This window comes from Pipistrellus hanaki, assembly GCF_964339955.1.
Source record: "Pipistrellus hanaki genome assembly, chromosome: 3".
NCBI classification, from domain to species: Eukaryota; Metazoa; Chordata; class Mammalia; order Chiroptera; family Vespertilionidae; genus Pipistrellus; species Pipistrellus hanaki.
Window position 1 is genome coordinate 165,042,199 of NC_140505.1, and position 27,416 is coordinate 165,069,614.

The following is a 27,416-nucleotide window of genomic DNA, read 5'->3' on the forward strand; positions in this document are numbered from 1 at the left end:
GTGGCAGTACTTTGCCACCACTCTTGTTCCTCCAAGAGAGATCCAGGAGCATGGAGAGTGAGGGGTAGCCAGTCTATGGAAAGGCCAAGAATTTCATTTGAAAAACTCTCCTAAAGTGAATGATACGGAAAGTTCTTGAAGTAGAAAGGAAATGATAACAGAAGGAATGTTTGAACACCTAGAAACAAAGAACAGTGGAAAGAGCAAAAGTATGTGTTACAAGGGGAAGTATGAAAGCAGGAACGCAACCACCCTAGCAGGGTTTTGTGGAGAATGGAACATTGCTCAAACCACTGTGAAGTTCTAAAGATCTGGTCATCTTGTACCTTCAGGGGATGCAACCGCTGTTCCCAGTTCCAAGTGGCTGCTCATTCTGACACCACTTAGAGGATTTGAGTAGGCTGGCCAATCAGCAGTCACTTTACACTTCCTCTGTTAGGCAGAGCTCTTCTACCAGGCCATTTCATTTGTTGCTGGCTAGTAGGTGGCTGGCTTTTGGTCAGTTGTCTATCTTCAATCTCATCAACCAAGTAAGGTGGTCATATTGCAGGAAACAAGGTGATGAATCACCAAGGAACTGCTCTGGTAAAACTTTGGATGTGCTGGACACAAAGATTTCACAGACATGAAAAAGTAAACTTGCTCAGAAAACTTGCTGAGCCAAAATTATAAATAAATAAATAAGAAGAAAAATAAATTGATAGATATAATGACATAGATGAATATTAAATAGATTATTAAGTGAAAGAATCCAGTCAAATGTCTCCATACTGTCTGTTTTCATTTATGACCTTTGGAAAGGCAGAACTATAGGATGAGAGAACAGATCAGTGGTGGCCAGAGTTGACTATAAAGGGAAAATACAAGGGATTTTTGAAGGTGATGGAACTATTTGATATCTTGATTGCACTGGTTGATATACAACTCTGCATTCGTCAAAACTCATAGAATGGTACACCACAGAGAGTGTGTTCTACTCTTTATAAAATTTGAAACTAAATATTGATATAAATGCTTTAAAAAAAAAAGAAAGAAATCTATATTCCATAGCTCTATAATCCTTTCCCTTCTGGCAGATGGGAAAGTATTATTAGTTATATTCAGGAAAAGAGTTAAAAGGCAGGTACTAAGTAACTAGAAAGTGATTAAAATTTTAGCTGTCCTATAAGCTTCTTACCCAAGTGCTAATCTCTAATCTCTCTTTAGTGTTGCTTAAAATACCAGTGAGGGGAGAGATACACATCAAAGTCACATTTCCTCCACATTCGAAACCTCCTAAACTGAGCTTTCAACTCTAACTAAAGCACAGTGGACTCCAGAGGGGAAGACAGTAAAGTGAGGAGAGAATGCACAAGGCTGGCCCCTCTTCCCCTTCATATGCTACTGTGGTAATGGGTTCTCCAGAGCAGATTGTTAATCTTGAAAAAAATAACATGAATTAAAAATACAGTCTTCTCTTTGAGAACATAGAGAGGAGGGAGCATTTCCTAACTCGTTGCATGAGGTCAGTTTTATCAACATGAAAATTTTGACACTGACACAAGACAAAAACTAAAATAATGCTCATAATACTCTATCGTATTGTACATTTGAAAGCTGCTACGAGAATAGAACTTAAAAGTTTTCATAACAAAAAAAATTGTATGTATAGTGACAGATGATAACTAGATTTATTGTGGTGATCATTCTGCAATATATTCAAATATTGAATCATTACTGAAATTAATATAATGTTATGTCAATTATACCTCAGTTTTTAAAAAATGAAAGAAAAAGATGATTTAAATGGGCAAATAGCCTCCACATATGACAAGTTTGAAGGGGAAACATTTGTTCTTATGTGTAAATAAATTCTAATATGTCCTTTTTAAATTAAAAAGAATAATGATAAAAGTAGTACCATTTATAATTGCTCTAAATAAAATAAAATACTTAGGTGTACATCTAACAAAACATGTATAGAATTTATATGATTAAAAACTACAAAGAGATGATTAAAGAGATCAAAGAAGACCTAAATAATTGGAGAGCTATACTATGTTTATGGATTAGAAGACTCTACATTACTAAAGATACCAAAGTTTTTGCAGACAAAGATAAGTCTATTCTAAAATGTATATAGAAGCAGAAACTGTAGAAATATCCAAAAGAAGAAATTATATTGGGAAGGAATCAGTCTTCCTAATAATAAGGCTTCCTACATAGTTACAGTAGTCAGGACAGTGTGGCATTGACAGAGGGATAGACACGCAAGCAGTGAAACAGAATAGGGAACCTAGGTATAGACCCACACAAATGTGCCCGATTAATTTTCGACAAAAGTATAAAATAAATTGACAGGACACGTGACAGCCTGGAGAATGAATATCTAAATCTCATGCACCTAAAACTCCACACCTAAATCTCACACCTTGTATAAAAACTAGCTCAAAATGTATCAGACTTTTATGGAAAATGTGAAACTATAACCTTTTTAAAAAAAAATAAGAGAAATCTTTAAGGCCTTAACCTAAGCAAAGAGGTCTTAGATCTGCCAGTGATAGTACAATTTGTAACAGGAAAAAGGGAATATTTTTGACTTGATCAAAATTAAAAACTTTTGCTATCTAAAACACTCTAAAAAGAGAATGAAATGACAAGTCATGCACTGGAAGAAAATATTTGCAAGTCACATACCCAACAGGGGGTCTGTATTTATGGTAAGGCTATGAAAACTTGCATAATGTAGTTTAATAAGTCATCTATAGGAAAAGTAAAGTTGGTGTCAGTAACCCCTACAAACACATGACCATACTTCTTCTTCCCCAAGGCAATGTTATCACCAGAGGAACAAGGTGGAGGGGGAGGGGAAAAAGGAAGAATGCAGGCAGAAGAATTTTACTCAAATTCTGGCAGGATTCAGTCAAGCCACTCCCAGGAATTCCAGGTATGTAAGACACAGCCCTTTCTTCATGCTTTATATTTGTGTGAACACATAAGCTTAATAATAATTACCTAGTAATACAGGGGAGTGTTTACCAAAGTACTAAATTACATTGTATAAACAATGAACACTTTAGGAGTTCAGAAAAAAACACACACACTCTTTTAATCAGCCGAGGGAAGCTTCAAAGAAGGAGGAAGCAATATTTTATATTTATGCAGGCTGATTGTGAGTGCTTAGATGAAAACAACTCTTCTTTTTCAGTTTACTATTTATGTATTTTTAAAGTTAAATTTATGAGGGTGACATTGATTAATGAGAATACATAAGTTTCAACTTATTATAGCACTGTGTGCTGATCACCTAGAGTTTAGTCTCCTTCTGTCACCATATATTGAACCCCCTTTACCTTCTTCAATCTCTCCCAGCCCCCTTTCCATATGGTAACCACTATGCTGTTATCTGTATCAATGAGGGATTTTTGTTTGTTGTGAGTTTTTGTTGTTGTTGTTGTTTGGAAAACAACTCTTTTCTAGTCATGCTAAGAGTTGCTCTGCAATAATAAGGAGCAAAATGTGCTGAGAAAAATTCTATATAATAAAAGGCCAGCAACCAAAATGGTGGAATGACCAGAACGACCAGAGACCAGAACAACCATGGCCCCTCACCCTGGCTGGCTCCACCCCAGTGAGCAGTTAAGTGCAATCAGGCAGGAAGGTGAGTGGCTAGAGGCGACTAGGTAGCCAGGCGAGTGATTTGGGGCAATATCAGACAGACAAGCAGTTACGAGTGAGAGGGATGTCCTACTGCCAGTTTAGACCCGATCCACAAGTATCCCTGCTGAATCAGGCCTAAACCGGCAATTGGGCATCTCCCAAAAGGTCCCAGATTGCAAGAGGGTACAGGCTGAGCTGAAGGACCTCTCTTCACCTCTGCCTCCCTCCCATGCATGAATTTCATGTACCGGCCTCTAGTCATGAAATAATGATGAAATAATAAAAATGTTCTTAGCCTAGAACATTTATTAAGCATTTGCTCTGAGGTCAGAACTCTGTCAGATGCTTCCTCATACATCTTTATGAGATGTAAAAACGCTAAAGGCTCATGCTATTCCTCTTTTGCAGATGTAAAAACTGAGGCTCAGAAATGAAAGCACTGACCCACTAACACACTGACAATGAAAGGCAGAGCCAGGATGTCGGTCTGAACTGCAGCTCTTCCCTCCAGCCCTGGCTGCTGTCTGTGCCTCAGGACACATGTCAGGACAGACAGCTTGCAAGGCAGAAAGTCTTCTCTAAGTGTTTATTGTCTGCACTTGCAGCTTGCTAGAAATATAGCCATGCAGAAAGAGAAAGACTCAGCAGTTCGCAGTCAATGTCACTTTTTCAGGCTCACGGTCAAGGTACCAACCCATGAAAGATCGGTCTAGAATTTACCTTACTTGTAACAGCAAAGAAAAGCTGAAAAACACATCTAAGGTTTGATTGTTTTTCTGGAAATTCCTATTTTTCTGCAGATTTCCACATTCTATTTATTTGCACTTGGTATTATAAGAGGGCTAAGGTCCTTCCTACCCTTCTTAGTACCATGACAGGCATAATCATGGTATATTGCAGAAACTGGGTATGGGTAAGGGAGCCCCAGTCCACAGCAAACCTCAATCAGCATGAGCTGAAAGCGGAGTGTCTGCCACTTAATCTTCTTTAAGGAGTTTCTTAATCTGTTTTCCCATCTGACAAATCCATGTGAACAATGAACCACAACAGAAGAAAATGAGAATCGGCGATTTCCTGAGAAATGGCAGATAATTCCTGCCTTGACTGTGATGCTGGTAGATATTTTAGGATAACATGGTAGTTATCCTCCAATGTATTGAACCCCCATTGCTGTATCAGGAAGAGGCTCTAAATGAGCAATCCTGAATCCTTTCAAGGTCGTGGGCCTCTTTTAGAACTTAGTGAAAGTTATGAATGTTCTCTTCTCCCCCAATAAACGCATGCACACTCCACACATACATTCTGATTCTATGGGCATTTTTTAGGTGCTTCTGTACCTTTCAACACTTGTGCCAAAAGCACTGCAGTAAGAAAAATTGTGAGGAGTATGGTGATTACCTGAGGGAAAAGGAGGTGGGGAAGGTTGAAGAGGATAAAGGGGGATAAATGGTGATGGAAGGAGACTTGACTTGGGGTTAGGGAACACATAATCCAATGTACAGATGATATATTACAGAATTGTACACCTGAAACCTATATAATTTTATTTACCAGTGTTACCCCAATAAATTAAATTTTTAAAATTAATTTTTAAAGAAGAAAAATTACAAGGACACATTGAGCTTAAAAAACAAACAAACAAACAAACAAACAAATAAATAAATAAAAAGAAATACTCCTGTTTAACTTTGTGAGATCTTTTTCCTAATCGCATGAAAAATGACATGAGAAGTAGCACATAGATAAAAAAAAAAAAAAATCTCATTCTAATTTTTAAATCCCTCTTGTTTCAAATACTTTATTCCACCTGTGCTATTTGTTCATTGTCTGTCTCCTTCCACAAGAGCACAGAGATTTTGTCAGTCGTGGACAGCTGTGCCACTGGTGCCGAGAACAGCAGAGCCTGGGAGAAAAGAGGAGCTCAACCAATGCTACCAAAAGAAGAAATGTGTCCCCTCTTGAGAGTCCTGAGCTACAGAATTAACTGTCTTCTGTGTAAATTCAGATTTGCTTTGACCTATAATACAGTAATCAAATGTTTTCTTTCAAGACCTATCTTCCAACTATACCACTTTGAAATGCATTACTAAATTTGCATTTGGTTTTCAACACTTTTAGTGATTTTATTTACATACTATTTTCCTTTTTATATTTTTACTAGAGGCTCAGTGCAGGAAATTCGTGCATGGGGGAGAGGGGGGTGTTCCCTCAGCCCGGCCTGCACCCTCTCCAATCCAGGAAATTCAGTGGGTGTCCCACTAACCAACAGTCAGACATCCCTCTCACAATCCAGGCCTACTGAGTCTTACCTGCTCACCTGCCTGCCTCATCATCCCTAACCACTCTGCCTGCCTGCCTGATTACCTTAACTGCTCTCCCCTGCCAGCCTGATCCCCCTAACTGCTCTCCCCTGTTAGCTGATCCCCCTAACTGCTCTCCCCTGCCAGCCTGATCCCCCTAACTGCTCTCCCCTGTTAGCTGATCCCCCTAACTGCTCTCCTCTGCCAGCCTGATCCCCATAACTGCTCTCCCCTGCCAGCCTAATCACCCCTAACCACCTCTGCCTTGGCCCCACTACCGTAGCTTTGCTTGGAAGGACATCAGGAAGGCTGTCTGGAAGATGTCCAGTCTAATTGGCATATTACCCTTTTATTAGTATAGATAGATTAATCACCTTCCTCCCACCCAATGACCAAGGAGAAGTCCTTGATTGTTTCTGTTCCATTGACTAAGGATAAAGTATATCCGGGGGCATCAATTTACAAAGCAAAGTGAACAAAATGCAAGGCATTTAAATGACAACAAAACAAATGTCAGTCCTCTCCAAATATGCCTGCTTGACTAGTCAGCTTCAAACATATCAAAATGACACAAATACTGAATACTGAGATATTAGCATGAATAAGAATGTATCAATGGTGGCTACTATGAAAATGTGTAGAGTCAATGTGGTTTGGGTGTTTAAAACCTGCTCCCTCCCTCCCATGGTTTAAAGATGGCCCCTGCAACTTCTCCCCATTTAAATCACTTCACAAACCATTTCCTCAAATATGGTACAAAGTCAATTTTAGTACTTGTGAAATTCTCACAAATTCTGGGTTAGAAAAGTATGAATTAAAGAAGTTTCACTTGACTCTGTCATCTGCATTCCTAGGTTTAGTCAAAAGCAGTATTTTAGCTTTTTTTTTTCATTTAAAGGGGAAAAATAGTGAAAATGACAACAAATGACATTTGGTTGTGCGGCAATACAGAGCTACATCTTGAAACTATGTCCCACAAACCTCTAAAAATCTGCTTGAGGACACATTTTTAAATGTAGGGCCAAATATATGCAGTTAACGTTCATCATTTCTTAGCACCCTACATTCGCTGCCAGCAGACTCTCAGCAAATCTGGCTGATAAAGGAGCTGGCAGAGACCCTGCAGGAACAGACGTTAGCGATACAGAGTGAAGCCTGTGGGAATTATTGCTGCTGGTTTCAGACCAGGAGCCTCCGTAAGCGCCTGCCTGCACTGAAACGACTTGATTTGTGGCCGCATCGCTCAATTATTCATAGCACTCCCGGCTGCAGCCTCCACACCCTTTTCATGAACATTCATGCATATCCATGTTCACATGGGCGGTCATGCTCCCACATGTGCCATTAAGGGACAAGAATGCTGCTTAGAGTTCGCTGATCAAGAGATACGCCGTGCAGAACAGGATTTGAGACAGCCCAGGGTTTCCTCTTCTAGTAGGTTTAAAACATTTTTTTTTTCTCTCTCAGTAACTTCCTTCCTGTTCTAACTGCCAGCACTCAGAAGTCAGAGTTGAGAGACAGAGGCACCCCGGACAGAGACGTGAACCACATTGAATGTAAGTTGAAATCCTGGGGGGTCTGGGGGAGGCTCCCGGTGGGCACAGAGAACCGGCTATACAGCCCTTTCCAGGGTATTCTCTTTTTTAGAGGGGCAGTTCCTCTTTAAAACAAACTTTATGATAAGAATGTACTAAGTAGGCTGCTGGAACGGTTCTGCAGAGAAGGGGAAGTCAGAGCCAGGAATGGTAGCAATGACTCAGGGGGGACGGTGCGGTGAGGGAGGAGAGCGTGTGTGTGCAGCCCAGGAGACCAAATCCTGAATGTCCTGGACATGGGCTGCGTGGACAACTCCTGGGGAGTGTCCGGAGGGGGTTCCACCAGGTGGGAGCAGGCATCCGGCCAGGCTCAGAGGCACAAACACGATAGAACCAAACTGAAACGGCTGGTGCTGGAGGATGGCGGGTGGTGCCTGGGTGGAGGTGTGTGGTTTCCTGTTTTTAAGTAGGCTCAAAGAAACTGGTTGAAAAGGGGGGGAAAACGTTGTTCAAAGCTGTCAAACATTAAACTGCCTTCCACCAAAGAATGTCCTGGGAGACAAGAGAAATACTTAGGGAAAGCCTCCCTTAGAGTCCACAAGGGGATCTAACTATAAGGAGGAAGCATGGTGGACAGAATGCACTGTTATTTACTCGTCAGTCCTACAGGCATAGAATTTCTACCGCTCACAAGCACCACTTGTTAAATTCCTGCAATGAGGTGGGAAGAAAGGTAATTGCTGTTGTTGCCAAAAATTAAAATAAAAAATAAAAAAAAATCTTTACATCTGAGAGAAGCATTGAATATTAAAAGCTAGATTCTAGAAAAAAATCTAAGTGGACATGGTGAGGACACCCAGTCCATGGGCTTTCAAAATGAACTGGTCTGAGCTTGGCCACCATTAGAAGGGCTTGAGGCATGACCTGAAATACTTGCTAACTTTGTCAAGGATGTCCCCATTGGCATGTTTTCTAAACAGAGCCTGTAATTACACTCTAGCTGCAGGGTAACTTGTGGGATGGGATGGATAAACCCTGAGCTGGTCTCCTGTTCAAGGTGGGGAAAGGCGGGCTGTTCTCACAGGAAGTTCCTAAAGTCACCCCTTCCCAGAGAGCCCAAGAGCCCCTGAAATCAGGGTTAGCCTGTGAGTTCTCACTGCAGGAATGACCGCGCAAGGGACATCGAGGGGTCAGTCACAGGCAGGTATCATTCTTTTTGGCCATTGCTTTGCTTTGTTCGATTTACAAGAAAATATCCCTCCCGATCCAGATATGACACAAGCACAGGAAGGAGACCATCTTACCCTCTGGTGAGATGTGTGAAATTCTCAGAGGATGGTTCAGTCTCCATCTGAGCTACACAGATCAATGCCTGGGGAACGACCCTGTCACAGCCAAACCAAACCCAGCTGGCACCTTCTAGGCACTGGAATTTGTCTCTTCCGGGTTTGGGAGAGCATGAGTTTGCTCTTAGGGAAGCATGCTCTGAGCAACATCAAGGTTCTGCTTTCAGTGGAAGCCGGATGGGCAAGGTCAATGTGGCAGAAAAATTGAGGGCCTAGGCTAGTGTGTGGGAGGAGCACAGTAAGTGCCCCAACTTCCTCGCTGGGGAGGAACAAAGAGGCCCACTGAGAAACAGAGCCAACCTGTGTGGAGTGCCTTCCATGTGTCGGGCTTGGTGTTAGAAATTTTACATTTGAATCCTGGACCCAGGCAGGACAGACAGCAAGTCTTGGAAGTGTTAAGTGATTCGACTAAAGTCACATACTGGTATGTGTAGGGGGTGAAGGTGGGGGTGGAGGCACAGCTACAATGCCTCCGAAGGACATTTTAGGAAATGTCCCAAGAGAGCAATTTTCTCTAACCCCACATTCTGAGCATCCTGTACCTGGGCCAGTGGTATCACCCCCCAGGATTCTAGAATAGAGTCCATACTGGCAAACCCAGAGATGGGTCTCCTGTTGCTACTAAAACTTCAACATCGATTCATTCAGTAAGCACTTGATTGCTCTGTGCTGTGCTCAGTTCTCTGGTTTCCACAGCCAGAGCTGGTAAAAATTCACGTGGGTTTTCTTAAAGGCATGAATTCTAAGCACAAGTGATCATTAAAAAAAAAAAAAAAAAAAAAAAAAAAAAAAAAAAAAAAAAAAAAAAGCCTTACTTTTGTCTAATTTTTCATGCTTCGTTTAAAACGGTAAATGTGTTGAGTTACTACAGTATCGTCTTTTGCCTAATAGTGGCTTCCAATGCAGTTTTCTTTAAAGATAACTTAAAATAAATATTTGTGAAAATGCCTAGCACAGTGACTTCACAAGGTAGATGCTGAGAAAAGTTTAAGGAGAATTCAGTTCTCCCTCCTTTTGCATATGAATCTGAATCACCAGAGTATATATTACTATGAAAGCATGGGCAAGAAATAAAGTACTATTTCTCCCACCAAAGGAAATGTTAAAAAATTCTGCTTCCAGTAATTTGGACCCTCCTCGGGATTTATTGTAGTGTTCGTTGTATCTAACCAGGCCTAATCTTCTCAGGCACTGGGTTGGTTCTTTTCACACAGCTTTGCAGTTTCAGATGTTCTTCCTGGAGCTGAGGTGGTAGAGAGCAGCTCTGAGGACCCAGAAAGCACCAATTCCTGCTCCGTAGCACTAGGGAATACAGAGACTCCAGGGAGGACTCCAAAACACAGACAGCTCTGAGGTCCCAAGGGTAGACTTGGATGCCCTGAATAAGCTCAATCACCAAGCAGGCAGCAAAGCAGACCCAAATCCCTGACTGAAATGTGGGCAGTCCTTCAGAGGTGGCCCGACCCTCCACACCCTGCTGCAGGGCTGCAGTCCCAGATATGAGGAAACTAGGGCTGAATCAGTCATTGGGGAGTGGAGATGATGGGGATGGGAGGTGGGGTGTGTGTAGAGAATGCTGATGCTTACTTCCATAGGTACTTCTCCGATAAAAATCCCCTCTTCTGGTACTTCCACATTTCTATGCTCCCCCCACCCCACCCGTCATCTCTACCTCTTTTCTCTAATATCCATGATCTGTGCTTCTAGATGTATGATCTGGCAACTTTGGGACCCGAGTCAAGTCCCCACAGTGTTTTGCTCCAGAGTCAGAAGGAATTCTCTCCATTAGCTGTGGCTTTCTCATCCTTGCAGAGTGACCTCTGGCTTCAATTATGATAGGGAGAAAAAAATAGAATCTAAAATTAAATTGTTCATGTGGAATTTTTTTTAAAGAAATAAAATAGTGACAGTCCCATGTTAAGGTTGATTCCGTTAATAAACAATCTTTGTGATTCCCAGGACTTCTTGTCTCTTCTGCACTCCTCAAAGAAACAAAATCTATTTTTAAGGAGGAAGGAGTGGACATGGTCAACACTGCAGATGGAATGGAAAGCATTTCATGCCTGGGCAGTCAGTTACCTCTTTGTCGGAGTTGAGCAACAAAGCAGACAGCATTGCAGGGGAGGGAGGAGAGGCAGGGAAAGGACAGTTATTGAACATCTACTATTGGTTAGTATTGTCCTAGAACTCTTCATATGTTTTCTCCTACTCTTCAACCCCATAAAGAAAGAGGAATACTCCCACTTACTGGTGGTGAAACTTGGGCTCAGGGAGATTAATAACTTGCTTAAATTCTATTGTATAATAATTCAAGAGCAAATCACAGTTTGAATCTCTGACCATCAGACTCAAAGTCCATGCTCCAGAAGATATGGAACGTATCTTTCTCTGAATTTACCATGTGATTTGCTTCCTCTAAACTCAGAGTGTTTCACCTTTCCTTGCCCTCATATTATTTGGAACTGCATTAATGAACAGCGTGCTCTATCCTGAGATTGTTGCCAGTTCAAAAGTGTATTTCACTTTCAGTACTTTGGAAATTCCATTGAATCTGCAAGTGAAAGCATTGATTTGTGTAACATCATACTCATGCCATGAGTAACCATCTCAATTTAATTAGGTGTTTTAATTGAGCCGGAGGAAATGTTTAAGTCTCCACCTCAGCACATCTAATCCTTGTCATTGTTTCACTGAATAGCAGGCCTGGGAGTGTGAAGTTTCCACTGTGAAAACTCACCACTGTATAGGATTAGTTATATGGAATGTAGAAAATAGAGATAACTCAAACAGTAAGCACATTTAAAAAGCCATAATGTGAAACAGTCCACTTTAACCTCGTTAAATACATATAATTGTTAATTCTCCATTTTACCATTCTGTATAAAGAACCAAAGTCAGCCGAAACAGGTTTGGCTCAGTGGATAGAGCGTCTGCCTGCGGACTGAAAGGTCCCAGGTTCGATTCAGGTTAAGGGCATGTAACTTGGTTGCGGGCACATCCCCAGTAGGAGGTGTGCAGGAGGTGGCTGATTGATGTTTCTAACTCTCTATCCCTCTCTCTTCCTCTCTGTAAAAACGCAATAAAATATATTAAAAGAAAAAAAAAAAGAAGAAAAACCAAAGTCAAAGACAACATCAATGAAATGAGCAAACAAAACCCTGTTCTCTGTGAAACAGTGGGCAAGCAGGAAGGTGTGAAAAGCCCAGCCAGATGTTCTGCTGCTGGGCTGGGTGCTCCCGGACCCCACCTCCACTTCCTCTTTTGCTTTCTCACTTCATAGACTTCTTTACATAAGGTAGCGTTAGAGTCATTGGACTAAGAAGGGGCCTCTGAGACCTTCTAGTGCGAAGATTTCATTTTGCAGAGATGAGCCTGAAGCTCAGAGGGGTTCAGAGGCTTGCGCAAGGTGACACGGGGCAGAGTTGCACTGAAATCTTCCGTATGCGACACGTCCTTGCGTTGCTAAAGCCATCCCTGCAGAACAGTGCAAAGAAGCATTTACCTCTGCCTGGGCACCCCAGATGGATTCCCAAAATGACTGACAGTGCTTTAAAATTTGATTGTTAGTCCTTAATTAAGGCAACGGAAGTAATAGAGCAAAGTAGCTAAAGGTCAGACTACCCACACTCTGCCCCTTACACAATATGTCTTCTTGGGCAAGTGATGTACCTGAGTCCATAGAAGAGTTTCCTGCTCTGTAGCGAGGACTGTGTGAGGTAATCCTCCTGAAAGCAGTTAGCACTGTAAAATAGTATAATGATCATCAACAATAAGTTCAATTCTTCTTTAGATGATGAGATTAGACAATGGTCTATAGAATGTCCATCCAATTTTGATTTAACTTTAATAAGCACCCGAAAGAAAACTGACATTTGTGGCCAAATATACACAAATACATAGCTTGGGAAATCATCAGCAAACAGTATAAACCACTTGTGGCTGGGATTTGGGAGAATCCAACATTCCACAGAGATAAACTGTGAAATTTAAAATGTAGCACCTTTGGGGAATTCACATAAATCTGAAATACAACACCAAGATGCAGTCTCTTATATACTCAGTAACATAAATAAGGTAACTGAATGCCAACCTCACTGACACTGACTTCAAGTCAGGAGAAACATGCAGATAGAGGCCTTAGAAAAGGAAAGTGCTGAGAGATGGTCTGCTCTCACCCTTCACCCCCCAAGATGAGGAAAGAGAGATCTATAGTGGTTGGAACATTTGCTTGGGGCGGCGGGGGGGGGGGGGGGGGGCGCGAGTCCACAGCCAGTTAGCAGCAAAGCCAGAACCAAAACCCATGCGTGATCAGCTTAATTCAGTGAAGAGATGAGAATCCAAAATCAAGTAGATGGACCACAGGACTCTTCTCCTGAAGATCTGCTCCCTGGCACCTTTGCTTTCAGTCCAGGCTTTGCAGTCATGTTCTTTCAGATGAAGGGGCTTCCTGATATATCCTCCTGCTTCTATACACCCAATGTTATGTGTTCATGAACTTGATCCTTAGCTTGAGGCTAAGTTGTGTCTTTGATCTACCAGGTCTGAGAGAGAAGGAAACTTTCTCAACTCTTTGTTTCATATTTCCAAAAGTTAGTTTCAAGGTCATGTTCCTAATCTTGGACCCCAGTGAAATCTATGAAGTACCTTAGGGGTCTGTGAACCCCTGAATTGCATGCACAATTTCATTGGTTTATTCCTTCCTTTTATGAGGACCATGCCTTTTATTATAGGTTTAAAGAGATCTGTAATCTCAAAAAATGAATCAAACCAGCTGTTCTTCTTTTTAGTATGTTTAGATTGTTCATCCTCCAATCCCTTCTCTACTTTATTTTCTTATTTGTTTGTTTGTTTGTTTTAAACATGTTTTTATTGATTTCAGAGCAGAAGGGAGATGGATAGAGATATTGAAACATTAATAATGAAAGACAATCATTGATTGGCTGCCTCCTGCATGCCTTCCACTGGGGGTCAAGTGTGCCCTTGACTGGAATCAAACCTGGGACCATTTAGTCCAGAGGCCAATGCTCTAACCATTGAGAAAACCGGCTAGGTCTTCTTCACTTTGAAGAGTAACTTCAGCATTGGTATGTGCTAAAACAGTGTCTTTTAAACAAGAGGTGCTCACCACATTTTTCTGCCTTTAATTTTGCTTTAAAGGAGCTTTTCCTGAGAACTACTTCTCCAGTTTGTTATTTGCTATAGTAAGACATTTTCATCTTTTTCTAATCAGCTTACCAGAGAGAGCTGGTTTTGGATTATCTCTTTTTCCTATGCTATATAATTAAACCAAATTATTTTTGTGTGGTCCTGAATGTCCTCCTTTTGATACAACAAATTCATACAGTAACCCCCACATTATCCTGTTTTCTATGTCTTTAAATAAATTGGTGTCTCATTTTTATAGAACTGAGATAAGTCTCATATTTACTAATAAGAAGATCAAGATCTAGATGACAGATAGATTGACTTGCCAATGATCATCATACTGAACTGAGGTTAGCAGTTCCTGCCCCAAATCATATTTTTCTCTTTCTCCATCTCTCTGCTCCTCTCACTCTCTTATTCTCATTTCAAAATTGAGATTCTAGGGTATAGAATTATAATTCCCTGCAGGTTACTGAGATAGCCTTGAGCTAGTTAGAGGCTAGATGAGAAGTCTAATAGTTAAAGCTTCAAGCAAATGACTTGTTAGAAACAAACAACAAATTCCAGAAAGGCCTGCTCATGGGGGCTGAGATGCCCTCTTGTGCAGATAGCCTTCTTGATGCTTCATCCACAGGTTTGTTATGTGACCTCCACCCTGAGGATATGGCCAGGCTTCTGGGTCAGAAAAAGAGAACATGTCTCATCTGATTGGTATCTTTTGGGTTGCTCTTCATCTGCCTCTTAATGATTGTCCTTAAACTATCCACAATCTACAACCTCAGTCCACTGCATCCTTCACTGTTTTTCCAATCAGTCCTTTCATTTTCCCTAAGTGTTGTTTGGAACATGAGCTGAGTTGGTCACTGTGTTTTTTTGTGCTGTTCTCTAGAAGCTCAGCTTTGAGTGGTGCTGGCTCTTCAGCTGAAGCAAAAGTTGCCATAGGAACAGGCCTATGGGTTTCCTTCCTGTACAGGAAGTGGACCTGAGCATTGCAATACTTTTTGCAGAGTTGATCAAGGCTTGTCGTGTTTGGCTTATTATTTTACTGGAAGAGAATCCGTGAGCCAAGAGATACCATTTTCTTTCTTTTTTTTCTTTTAAAGTTACTTTTTTGGTGGGGGTTGGGGAGTAGAGGTGCTCTTTATTTCCAAATTATTTTTCTTCCTGTTGCCAAGGACAGTGAAACCAAAAACCACAACTGATTTTGGCCAGAGGTAACTTTACTGTCAGGGCACCTTAAAGGAGTTTGCAGAGTCACTCAGGGTGAGAGGTGACAGGTATTGTCTCACATTGTGCCATTTTGGAGCAATGACACCTTTACCCACAGTCAAAGAAGGAGTTACCCTCAGGGTAGAACTGATAGAAATCAGAAAATAATCTCCTTTCCCAAAATCTCCCTTGTTTGCCCAAATAGCTCCAGCCACTGGGCCTGTCAAGGGACCTGAAATTCTTCCAGTAGACTTTTTCCCTCTTTATGACACTGCATCTAATCCACCTATGTGAACTTTGGCAATTCTCTTACCCTCTTGGACTGAATTTCCTCAATGTTTAAATGAGGGTTTGGAATATGTCATCTCTACAGTCCATTTCAGCTCTGAAAAGCTCTGACTATACATACCTTAAGAGGAATAAATTTTAAGCCTATTCTCTAGTCATTAACACTTAAGCATGAATACTTTTATTAGATTTTTCCTCCTGTTTTTAACACAACATGAGTAAATGTGAATGATGATGAAAGAAGACAGACTCCAGGGTAAGCTCAGAAGAGGTCTTGGAGCATAAGGTCACTGGTAATCTGGGGAGGGGTGGGAGGCACTAAAGGGGAAGTGGGTCCAGAAAAGGGAGATCAGTGGAGGGATACAAAAGTCATAGATGCAGTTTTGTCTAGAAAAATTTAGTCCTTTGCTATTTTGTGTCATTTCAGAAGATGATATAAAACCTAATAAAACAATTGATGAATGTTTATAAAATGCCTGAAGTAGTCAAGTGTTATTGAAGATTCAAGAGAAACATAGAGCCTAATACCTGCTCAAGAAATTATTAGCTGTGTTGAGTGGGAACCACTCAGACATCTCAGGCAGGTATCACAGGAGGCCTACAATTTCTCATGAGTTATCTTTGCGATATTGCAGGAGATTAGGGGAAGAGTCAGTTAATGGAAAGAAGCCAACTTCCTCTCTACCTGTCTCTTGAAACCATCATATCCAGGATTGCACATGCTGAGCACTTCGACACTAGCAAGGCTGGCTGGATTTGGAGGACTGTGATAATTTTTATAACTATTCAAACTGAGACTATTGGCTCATTATTCAAATCTGCTTCTGCTATTTTGCTTCACTTGTGACATATAATTCACAAACAAACTCTTCTTTTGTCTGTTTAATTCAGTGAATAGGATGTACTCATTATACCAACAAAGTCAGGCTTGGCAGGAAAAAGACTGTAATGCATTATATTCTTATTTCATGAAATATAATGAGGTGAAATTAGGGGAAAATCTCATGGAAAATCACAACTACGAAAGTCCATTAGAGCAAAGATAATGCTAACAGCAAATGTTCAGATCCACTGACTTTTGGCTAATGAATTATTATTTTTTCTCTCTCTCTCTCTCTGAAATAGATAAAAATGACTGAAAAGGCGCCAGAACCACAACTGGAGGAGGAGGAGGATGACCTGGACGGGAAGCTCAATTATAAGCCCCCACCTCAGAAGTCTCTACAAGAGCTGAAGGAGATGGACAAAGATGACGAAAGTCTAACTAAATACAAGAAAACGCTCCTGGGGGATGGCCCTGTGGTAGTAGGTGTGTGTATGGGGATGGGGGTCAGGTGGAGGGTCCCAGAGAAGACATACATTTCAGCTACTCAGCAACACGGCAAAGGAAAAGTGTAACAAATGCCTCCAGGGTTAAATGAATGAATCGAGATCTATAGGTGAATAAAGTGTTGGATTGCACAATTAAGTCTTCTTTGGAGAAGAATTGCAAGTTAGCATTGAAACAAGAAAAGATAACATATGGGGAGGATTTAGAAAGAATTTCAGTTTACCATTTAGAATTGTATTCTCTCCATTCACACATTTTCTATGTCTTCTTATTCTCATTCATACTCTTTACCCAACCATTCATCACTTCTACATACGCTGCAGCAGACAAAAACATGGCCCAAAGAGATGAATGAACATTGCCCAACTAGCAGAGTACCTCACCCATAATCACTCAGAAAATATTTGCTGTTTATAGTTAGGACCTACAAGTATCCAAAGCAGAGAATAATATCACTGTAATTTATAAGGCCATTGTGATGAAACATGGTAAACCTACTATTTCTACTTCAGATCAAGTTCTCACCTTTCTCTTTATATTCTTCCTCTCCTACTTGAAATGTACACACACACACACACACACACACATACACACAGAATACATATCTCTTCCCCATGCTTACATTTCCTTTTGAATCTTGCAGATCCCAAAGCCCCCAATGTCACTGTCACCCGCCTTACCCTGGTTTGTGAGAGTGCTCCAGGACCAATCACCATGGACCTCACTGGTAAGTGGACGTATCTGTGCTGCTCAAAGAGAGCTAATGAAATCACTGGAAAAACTTGCTCTTTATCCCCTAGCTAAGGAAAAGGAAACTTGTAAGGTGAACCCCTTAGATACATGTTCTGGGACCAGTTCACAAATCCTTGCTCTCGGGGAGCACAGTATCGACCATGCTTCTTGACAGCCAACCTCTGTCTCTAACTGAAGAGAGTGCAGGCATAGGTACTGAATATATTTACTTGAATCGGATTTACTTCGGATTTTTATCTGCACATGATAGCAGAATTCCTATGGAAATTACTAAAAGGATGGAAACATTAAGAAGCTGTATGCTTCCGGAATTGTAATATTTACACAATCTAAACATCAGAGACAATATTGATCTTATAGCAGCTATAACTTGCATGAAAGCAAGAAGCAATCTAAGACCTCCTGAGTGATGCTAGGAATTCCAGTGCCAATTATATATTATTTTAACTTAAAGCTCTGATTCTTTTAAATAAACAACTCCCCAACCCCTCAAAAATATGTACAAATTAAGATGTTATTTTCTTTCACTTTACTGTAAACCAGAATCAAGGTCTTTCTGAGACTTGAGCTGAGGAGAGGCTAGGAAGGCGGGTATTAGAGGGGAGTGGGCATCTGAGAGAGAAATAAGGGCCACAGAGCTAGGAGGTTGGAGGAGTAAAGACAGGTCTTTAATGAAAAGAAAAAAGTATCACCAGATTTAAAAAGTGAACCCTTGAAACTGACCAATGCATGGCTCTCAAACAGGGAGACTGAGCAGCAAAGTAGTTCCCCTCTCACAGAACATATCCACTCTTTGCCTTATATGGGCTTTTTTGTCAGAGAGAGGAAATCAGAGGCTGAGCAGATACTTCCTCTTCAACTGAAATCTTTAGAGCAGACACACCAATTCAACTACCCCCACAGTCTAGCGTCTCTCCTGGCGAGACACACGCATTTTCTTTCTTTCTTTCTTTCTTTCTTTCTTTCTTTCTTTCTTTCTTTCTTTCTTTCTTTCTTTCTTTCTTTCTTTCTTTCTCTCTCTCTCTCTCTCTCTCTCTCTCTCTCTCTCTCTCTCTCTCTCTCTCTCTCTCTCTCTCTCTCTCTCAAACTCGGGCCTCTTCCACTGTGCAATTGTGTCATGTGACCAGGTACAACTGTCATTGTGTAAGATAAGGCCCGATTGAGTGCTAAGGAAACTTGTTCTTTTTTGAAGGTCTTGCTTGATGTTATTATAGGGAAGAGTTGGTCCCTGTCCCTTTTCCCAGCACCTGAAAACCCAAATTTGGTTTTCTGTCACCAAGAAGCTACTGAGATGAATCGCAGAATATAGGGTGCCGGTACCAGCCTGTGCATGAAGCATGTGCACAGAGCAGTGCAAAACACACACACGTTCACTCCTCAGTGTCCAAGGATACAGATCTATATCAGGAGAATTACAGACAATGATTATCTTCTGACCTGGGTGCAGGGATAAGGGAAGATTCCAGTTTTATGGAGCCTGAAGCTTTTATGACTTAAGTGTCTCTCCTTAAGAAAACTAATCTGAAATTGCAAATGCAAAATTAAGTACAAAAGCAAATATGTATTTGGAATGATAAAAAGGAATCAAAACAAGTGCATCTGTAAAAGCTAGAAATGCCACAAACATAACCAAATCTAAAATAAATATAAGTAGCTCGTATTCTTATACAATACTTCTCCTATATTTCTTTATTTGAGGTGTAGAGGCATATTCTTTGATTCTTTAATCATTTTTTTTGTTTGTTTACGTGTATGCAATGTCATGTTCAATAGAGAGACTAGAGAGATAGTCCAGTCTGTCCTCTAGGGTTGTTGATTAAAACTTGTTTTCTATTATTGAACAATAATAATAGACATTTTTGTGCATAACTCATTACTGGTAATGCTTTGTATCTTCTCAGGGCTGTTGTCAAACTAAAACACATTTTTTTCATATTTGCCTGTAATATTTCAGGCATTTCAAGTGTGCGTATGCACAGCCACTAATCTCAAGTATCCTTAGAGCTCAGGGCCATGTGGACCATGTTGCTCTAATGGGCCCAGCAAATAGCTCTGGAGCTTGAACTTCATCAGCTTTTGTACCTCCTTCTGAGGAGAATAAACTCTTTCTAAATCCACTTCAACAGGGGATCTCGAAGCCCTCAAAAAAGAAACTTTTGTGCTAAAGGAAGGTGTTGAATACAGAGTGAAAATTTGCTTCAAAGTAAGTATCTTGCCCTACGTGTTTGACAAGGTTTAAATCTTTTCTGTAATCAAAGAAAGAAAAAGAATCAAATTTCTTACGTTATAGTGTTGGCAAACTTTGTGTTTTCTTTTTTCCCCCTGGAGATAGATTTTCTTCTCCCCAACTCTGAGCTCCAGCCATTGAGACACGTCCTTTCCTCCTGCCTTTCCCCAACCAGAACCTCCTCCTTTAATTAAGCCAACGGGATCCCTCTCTCTGTGAACTCCTAACACACCCATCCCTAAGGCACACCTCTCTTTGTATTGTACCATGTATGCCATTTCTCCCCTATCCTGCCTAAGCACCTTGAGATAGAGAGAGATTTCATATCCTTTCTTTCCAACAATTCACACAAAACTTTGTAAATGGTAGATATTTAGTGAATATTTATTGAGAGATAGATGAGTGAATTAATTAATAAGAAAAGAAAATAGAACAGCTCTAATTGCTCAATAATTGTATAAAGCCAGGGAGTATGGGTCTTGATAAGTAATTGGAAATTAGAATTTAGTTGTGGAGCAGGTAAGCACAAAACTGAATAGGAGATAAACTGACATATAATGAGTAAGTACATGTCCCAGTGAGCAGCCAAATCAAGGAGAAAAATAACCTTGACTTTGAAAACAAATGTCAGAAATTCATTGTTTGCTCTAAATTGCTTATATTTGCCTTGGTTGCCCTCCTTCCCAGTCAGTCATACTCTCCAGGGCCTGGGTTCCACCAAGGAAAGCCCCACCTTCTTTATTTGCACACCAGGCCCTTCTAGCCCCTGGGTGCAGGGTGTGACTCAGGGCCCATGAACAATCACTCTCCACCATATACAAATATGCCCCAAAATAATTTCATTCTGAAAATAAATGTCAGTGCCTACTCTATAATAGGCTCTGAGCTATGGTTCACTCCCTGATTTCCTGTAGTACTATTTATTACTAATGCACCTGAGAGTTTGGTAAAGCATTGAATCTAAATGTGCCTAGAATAAGTTACACTGTAGTCCAATTTAAAATACATATTTTTAAATGGATTTTAGAGAGGAAGGGAGAGGGAGAAGGAGATGGAAATATCAATGATGAGAGAATCATTGATCTGCTGCCTCCTGCATGCCCCACATTGGGATTAAGCCCACAACCCGGGGGATGTGCCCTGACCTGGAATTGAACTGTGACCTCCTGATTCAGAGGTCTATACTCAACCACTGAGCAACACCTTGTGGGAAATTCAATTTTTAATCATTAACACTACTGCCTTAATCTGTCAATTTAGTAAGCCAGTTTTTATCTCATGAAATGACTCATGACAGGTAAATGGTGATGTGAATGAGATAAAAAAGAAAGGTGTGGAGCATGTGCTTCTGCTCTGTGGGGAGACCAAGGAGGAAACCGGTGGTGGGGGCCTCAGTAGTCAGGGCTACACATTAAGGTGATGGACGGAAGGACACAAAAAGAGGGTCTCAACTCCCATCCACCTCAGGGGTGTAACCTTGTCTCTAGTGATAACCCCCATGAAGTTGAACCACCCTGTGGCCATCTCAGCATGGAGCTCCAGTTAGAAGGAACACCAGATCAAAATGAAAAATAATTGAAAAGCATTTTAAGGCATGGCTGGTTTGGCTCAGTGGATAGAGTGTTGGCCTGCAGACCAAAGGGTCCCAGGTTTGATTCTGCTCAAGGGCAGGTTCCTTGGTTGCAGGCTTCTCCACTGCCCCAGCCTTGGTTGGGGCTCATGCAGGAGTCAACTAATCCATGTGTTTCTCTCACATCAATGTTTCTCTCTGTCTGTCCCTCTCCCTAAAAATCAATGGAAACGTTATCCTCAGGAGAGGATTAACAATAAATAAATAAATAAATAAATAAATAAATAGCAATTTAATTCTATGCTGATGTCTCTTGAAGAATGTCCAAGAAAGTTTTTGCGTGTATATATAACACCAGCAACATTTCCTGAAACCCTCTTTTTTTTTTTGTCTCTTAGTTGCTCTTAGTGCTCTTCTCTTTCTTCCCCAAAACTTGACAATACTCTTCCAAAATTTGGCCTGTGATGATTCTTTTAGTTTCTTTCTTCTGGCTCCTAAGAAACGTAGTATGTCTGACTTCCACAGCTCTCACTTCCATTGGCATCCCCAAGGCTTTTTCGTCCGGTGTGGAGAGACATGGGGAAGGGCATCCAGGCAGAAGAAGAGAATACCAGGAATATTTATACTTTTTTATCCATATCAAACATTAAATGGACATTTTATGAAGCAGTAGCAAAATATGAAACTCTTTGTTTTAAAGTCCTTATTCCTATGCCACCATCATTTTTAGGTCTTATTTCCATCAGATCAATTTCCCATGAGGCCAAAGGGACCGGCTGAGAGGCTTCTAGAAAGATCCATTCATTTTCCCTATTCCTATGAGCCATATGTAGGAGTTGGAGTCATTAGAAAGATTGGGTTTTATTATATCACAATTTCTTCATCATGTTTCCACTTTATCTGCTTTTGATAGAGTTATACGACAGATTTTACTGAGTGACAGTCTAGAGTCTAAGCTGACAATATTCACTGCAATGCTACCTCATTATAAATAATGAAGCTCTGGGAGATTGATTTAATTATCCTGCCCAAAACAAAAAGGGAGCCATAATTATTGTTCAAGAGAATTCAGGAGAAATTATTCAAAGGTGCTTAAATTCTTCATATTGATGAACAATTAACCCAGCCTTCCAGCTAATGACGCAATGACCAGTTTAATGTGTTTGTATAAATATGATCACCATATAAAATTAACAGACAACCCAGTTCAGTCCGAGGTAAAATGACTAATGGAAAAACAAAGTAATTGGACTGTTTATATTTTCATTCTGCCTTGGTGAATTTTCTTTGAAAGGCTTGGGAAAGTATCACCACCTCAGACAACGTCTGAAAATGACAGACATTCAAAATACTTGCCAGACACCAGTGGCTTTTACCCATTATTTATCTATAGGGAGGATGTTTTCCTGTGGCCCATCTTTTCAGCTCAAGACCGCGAATTGTACTTACATTACAGGGACAACCACCCCCTAGACTTGATTTTCCATTACAGCTCTTCTCCTTCTTGTTTGGTTTTCGTGGGCTAGGTGGATCATTTCTCAGGTTAGGGTTTTCAGATATTTACGTAATATTTTCCACTGGTGGCATTGTAGCCTTTCCTAAGATGAGGACATTCTTCTGGCTAGTAGAATCAGGGAGAGGGAGCTCAAGACCATCCTTTGGACCATCGAGGAAGGAGAAATGTAATGAAGAATATTGAGACGGTGTTTTAATTAAAACACAAACCTCTTCACAAACCCCAAAATCACAGTCTTCAATGATTAAAACCAGATTGGCAACACTGAGTCTTGTGAACTCCTCTCTCCAACCTCTGCCACACCACCACACTAAATGATAATGGTAGCACTTACTCTGAACTCAATCTTCAGTCTTCTTATGCTCAGAGAAGACAGCTAGGTAGGATCAGGTTAGATAATGATAAAAAATGAAAGAGCCCCTTTAATCTGAATTGCTTGTGTCCTTCCCACCTACAGGTGAACAGAGATATTGTGTCAGGCCTGAAATATGTTCAGCACACCTACCGGACTGGGGTGAAAGGTAAGTGAACTACACTTTACACTGTCCTCAAATCTGCTTCTCACTGATACTTAAAGTTCCGGTTATTAGCAAGTTTTAGGCATGAACTCATTTAAGAATCTGATAAAAAGCTGTGAACTCTCACCCTAGGGAAAGGCACGCATATACCTTTGACCTAGATATTAATGGCAAGACCTATGTTCAGGAGACATAGTTTAGACTGAGTCAGCCACTCACCTTCAGCATTCAGCTTCTGGAATTCAACTTTATTGCTCATAAATGGAAAGAGTAACCAACATAAGATTGAATAAAATAAAGTACATAAAAGTATTCTCAAAAGTAAAAAGTAAATAAATAATAAATAAAGCAGTTCGCAGGTATAAAACCTGAGTGTCAGGGAAATCCAAAACAAGAAAGCAGGAAAGACTTATCCACTGGCATTTTGTGTTTAATGGGAATGAGAGTTGGTGGAGTGGTGGAAGGGTAAGGTGTGGGGAGAGGGAGGGAAGTGCTTCATTTCCTAAACAGAGAAAGAAAAAATTTCTTTCTGGAATTGAGGAAGGCTGTCTATTCGAAACAACTAATATAAGCATTACTTAATCGGCAGTTATTCTTGACAAGTTGTACCTAAATTGTACATGCCTTGGGAACCTGTCCTCAGGTCTCTTCCATGAGTATGGGTAGGGGGACCTGATGGGAGCACACTGACAGTCCTTTTCTACCTTAGGGCTCTCTTCCCACGGAGGTGTGAAACAGTAATGCATCCATCCCACCAAGTCCATAAACAAGGGAGAGAGAGGAAAGGTCTGATAAATCTGCATGCCATAGAGAACCACTCGGTTACTCAGATCCCACAGAAGATTGTGGAGCTAAAATATTTTAATTTGTCTTTCCAATACCTAGTCTCATGAATAATAGAGTTCAGTTTCTCATTTTCTTTTGGGCATGGGGACTATGTTGCCTCATTGAAGGGAGAGGGCTAGGATGTGTCTGTAGCTGTTCCTTCAGACTTATTCATAACACTCAACAGCTAACTAAACATTGCCTGCCTGCCTGCCTACCTACCTACCTGTATTTGCACTTTCTAATTCCCTACTTATTCTTAATATACATTCCAGTTATTCACCTCTTAACAGTGTTGGTTAACATTTGTTCCAATTCTTACTTTTTTAAAGCTTTATCTTTATTGTTGAAGATATTACAGATGTCCCTCCATTGATCCTCTGCTATTTGCTCCCACCCAAGAAATGTTAAAGGGGCTGCTATAATAAGCATAAAAAATAAAAATGACAATAAATAAATACCTATCAATAATAACTTTAAATGTAAATGGGTTAAATGCCTCAATCAAGTCATCGGGTGCCTAAATGGACAAGAAAACCAATTCTTACTTTTTAAATCAAATTATTGTTTTTCCCCTTGCATTCAAATTATTCTACCCATAATATCTGTTCATTCTGGTCACCAGCTGTTATCTTATCTGCCGTAATTGATGTGTTTATTAAATGACAGTCTGTAGATAAAAGATCCATGAAGTTCATTATATAAAAAAGAAATGGAGGCCCAAAATATTATGACTTAGAAAAGAACTCAGGTCTCAACTAGTTTGAATTTTTTTGGGTTGGGATATAATTGACATTTAACATTGTATTAGTTTTAGTTGTATGGTATAATGACTTGATATATGTATATATTATAAAATGATTACCATAATTAACATCCATCAACACACAAAGTAATAATTTTATTCTTGTGATGAGATCTTCTTAAGATCTACCCTTTTAGCAACTTTCAAACATACAGTATGATATTATTAACTACTAGAGGCCCGGTGCACGAAATTCGTGCATGGGGGTTGGGAGAGTCCTTTAGCCCAGCCTACACGCTCTCCAAATCCGGGATCAACTCAGGGGATGTCCAACTGCCTCTTCCAATCCAGAACTGCTGGCTCCTAACCACTTGCCTGCCTACCTGACCGCCCCTAACTGCTCCCCTACAGGCCTGATCACCCCAATTGCTCCCCTGCTAGCCTATCGCCCCTAACTGCCTCTGCCTTGCCCCATACTCGGGACCCAGGATCCCCTCCTCTGGTCAGTCTCAGAGACCCGTGACCCAGGGTTCCCTCCCTTTGGCTGGCTGCAGGCACCCAGGACCCAGGCCGGCTTCTCCCGGGCTGGCCACAGCCACAGGGGACCGTGGGTGGGTGGCTTTGCCAGTCCACACCTGCAGGTCCCTGGGACCACAGGATAGGTGGCTTGTCCCTCTCCCAGGCTGCAACCTGGCTGGTCCCCATTCCTGTCTTGCAAGCTCATTTGTGCCTGGCTGGTCCCCATTTCTCTCTCCCCAGTGTTGAGTGTCTGAGCAGTTCCAGCATGAGAGCATGAAAGCATGAGGTCATGACAACCATTTGCATATTAGCTCTTTATTATATAGGATAGTCACCATGCTGTACATTACATTCCCAGGACTTACTTACCTCATAAGTGGAATTTAATACTTTTTGACTACCTGGGCCTTTTTTTTTAATGGTATAATCTGCTACATCTCCATAGAAATATTCTTCATCTCCATTGATTTAGGGCACTGATTCCACAATTTTTCTGATACTCAGAATAAGCTATTTTTTAAAAACACTGATTCTAGGGATCCACACTAGGTTGCTTGACCATCGTCTTTGGGTCAAAGGAAACTGTAGTATTAAAAGGCACTCAAATAAAAAATATTTTTTAAAGAAAAAAAACAAAAAAGGTGCCCAGGTAAACCTGATGTTTAGCCAGGTTTGGACACCATTGCTCTTGGCTTTGATCCCTCTAAGCAGTGCTCCAAGTTCTCCAGTCCGTAGTGTTTGTTTTTCTCTCTCAGACTCTTGCCCTAATGAACTTTCCTTTCTTCCCAGTGGATAAAGCCACATTTATGGTTGGCAGCTACGGGCCTCGGCCAGAAGAGTATGAGTTCCTGACTCCGATTGAGGAGGCTCCCAAAGGCATGCTGGCCCGAGGCACCTACCACAACAAGTCCTTCTTCACCGATGACGACAAGCACGACCACCTCACCTGGGAGTGGAACCTGTCCATTAAGAAGGAGTGGACAGAATGAGCACATCTGCCCGTCCCTGTCCCTGCCCTGCCACCTGGAAGAACCCTCTGCATCGTGTTCACTGCCCTGTCCTCCCCCGTCATCGCCGCTGGGCCTCTTCCCCAAGACCCCTCATATCCTCTTGTTGATGCATCTACTCCCGCTCTCTCTCTCTCTCTTAGAGTGATCCCTAACACTGGACGCTTAAAGCCCAGGCTTTAATCCTGCCCACTCTGATCCCCCATCATGGCCAGATCTTTGAAGTTCTGTTTCTCAATGCACCACCATGAAATATTTCTTCTCTTATTCCCATTTGAGGAGTGAGAGGCCAGGAATCACTAACCACCCTTTTGCCTTGTGTTCCAGTACTCATTCCCACCCCTGGATTGTTCTGTGGTTGCTGCTGGCTCAGTGAACGTCCCTAGCCACATTCCCTGCCACGTGGGTTTCTTCTTTTCTGGGAGACACTTAAACAGCACAAGAGAGTGAGAATAAAGCAATTATATGACCTGACTGAGACTCTCATTTCCCTGCTTTCTTCATTTGAACAAATATGATAACTGGATGGTTCCTTGGAGGGGGTGGGGCAGGACATAGTAGAGGAGGCATTTACATCACTGGGAAAAGTTTGGGTCCCCTGTTCCTGCAAAGGGCAATGAACCTTAAAAATGTGAATAGAAGAAAATCTCAGTTTGTTTTATTTTATGGTATTATCATATGACAGTTGTTTTCTGATCTTGAGACCTGTATCTCCCACTGCCTGTGGGAGTCTCTTGGAATTCCACAGTCATCTTAGCCCAAATCAGACACTGTATCTTTCCTGTTTAAGATCTTTCCATGGATTCCCATCACCTACAAAATAAAATGGAAGGTCCTAGGCTTAATTCATAAGCCCCTTTGTGATCTGGTCCCAACATACCTTTTGGCCTTTAATGATCATTTCCTTCCCTTTGGGATACTCAATCACTAATAATTCTCTCTCA

At 41.1% G+C, this 27,416-nt stretch overlaps 2 protein-coding genes across 2 annotated transcripts in view; one reads left to right on the forward strand and one right to left on the reverse strand.

The window, feature by feature from the left end:
- The window catches only part of PDE6H (phosphodiesterase 6H), a 21,429-nt gene extending 12,633 nt beyond the window's left edge, over positions 1-8,796 (reverse strand). Inside the window, exon 1 of the mRNA XM_084877928.1 lies at positions 8,779-8,796. The gene's annotated coding sequence lies outside the window, so the exon portion shown is untranslated. The remainder of the gene's footprint in view (positions 1-8,778) is intronic.
- ARHGDIB (Rho GDP dissociation inhibitor beta) lies at positions 7,069-26,946 on the forward strand. The gene is made up of 6 exons (XM_084877923.1): positions 7,069-7,495; positions 16,588-16,771; positions 17,436-17,519; positions 19,672-19,748; positions 23,316-23,379; positions 26,255-26,946. The coding sequence occupies exons 2-6, from the start codon at positions 16,594-16,596 to the stop codon at positions 26,452-26,454; spliced, it is 603 nt and encodes a 200-aa protein (XP_084734049.1). The 5' UTR covers positions 7,069-7,495; positions 16,588-16,593; the 3' UTR covers positions 26,455-26,946.
- The last annotated feature ends 470 nt before the right edge of the window (positions 26,947-27,416 follow it).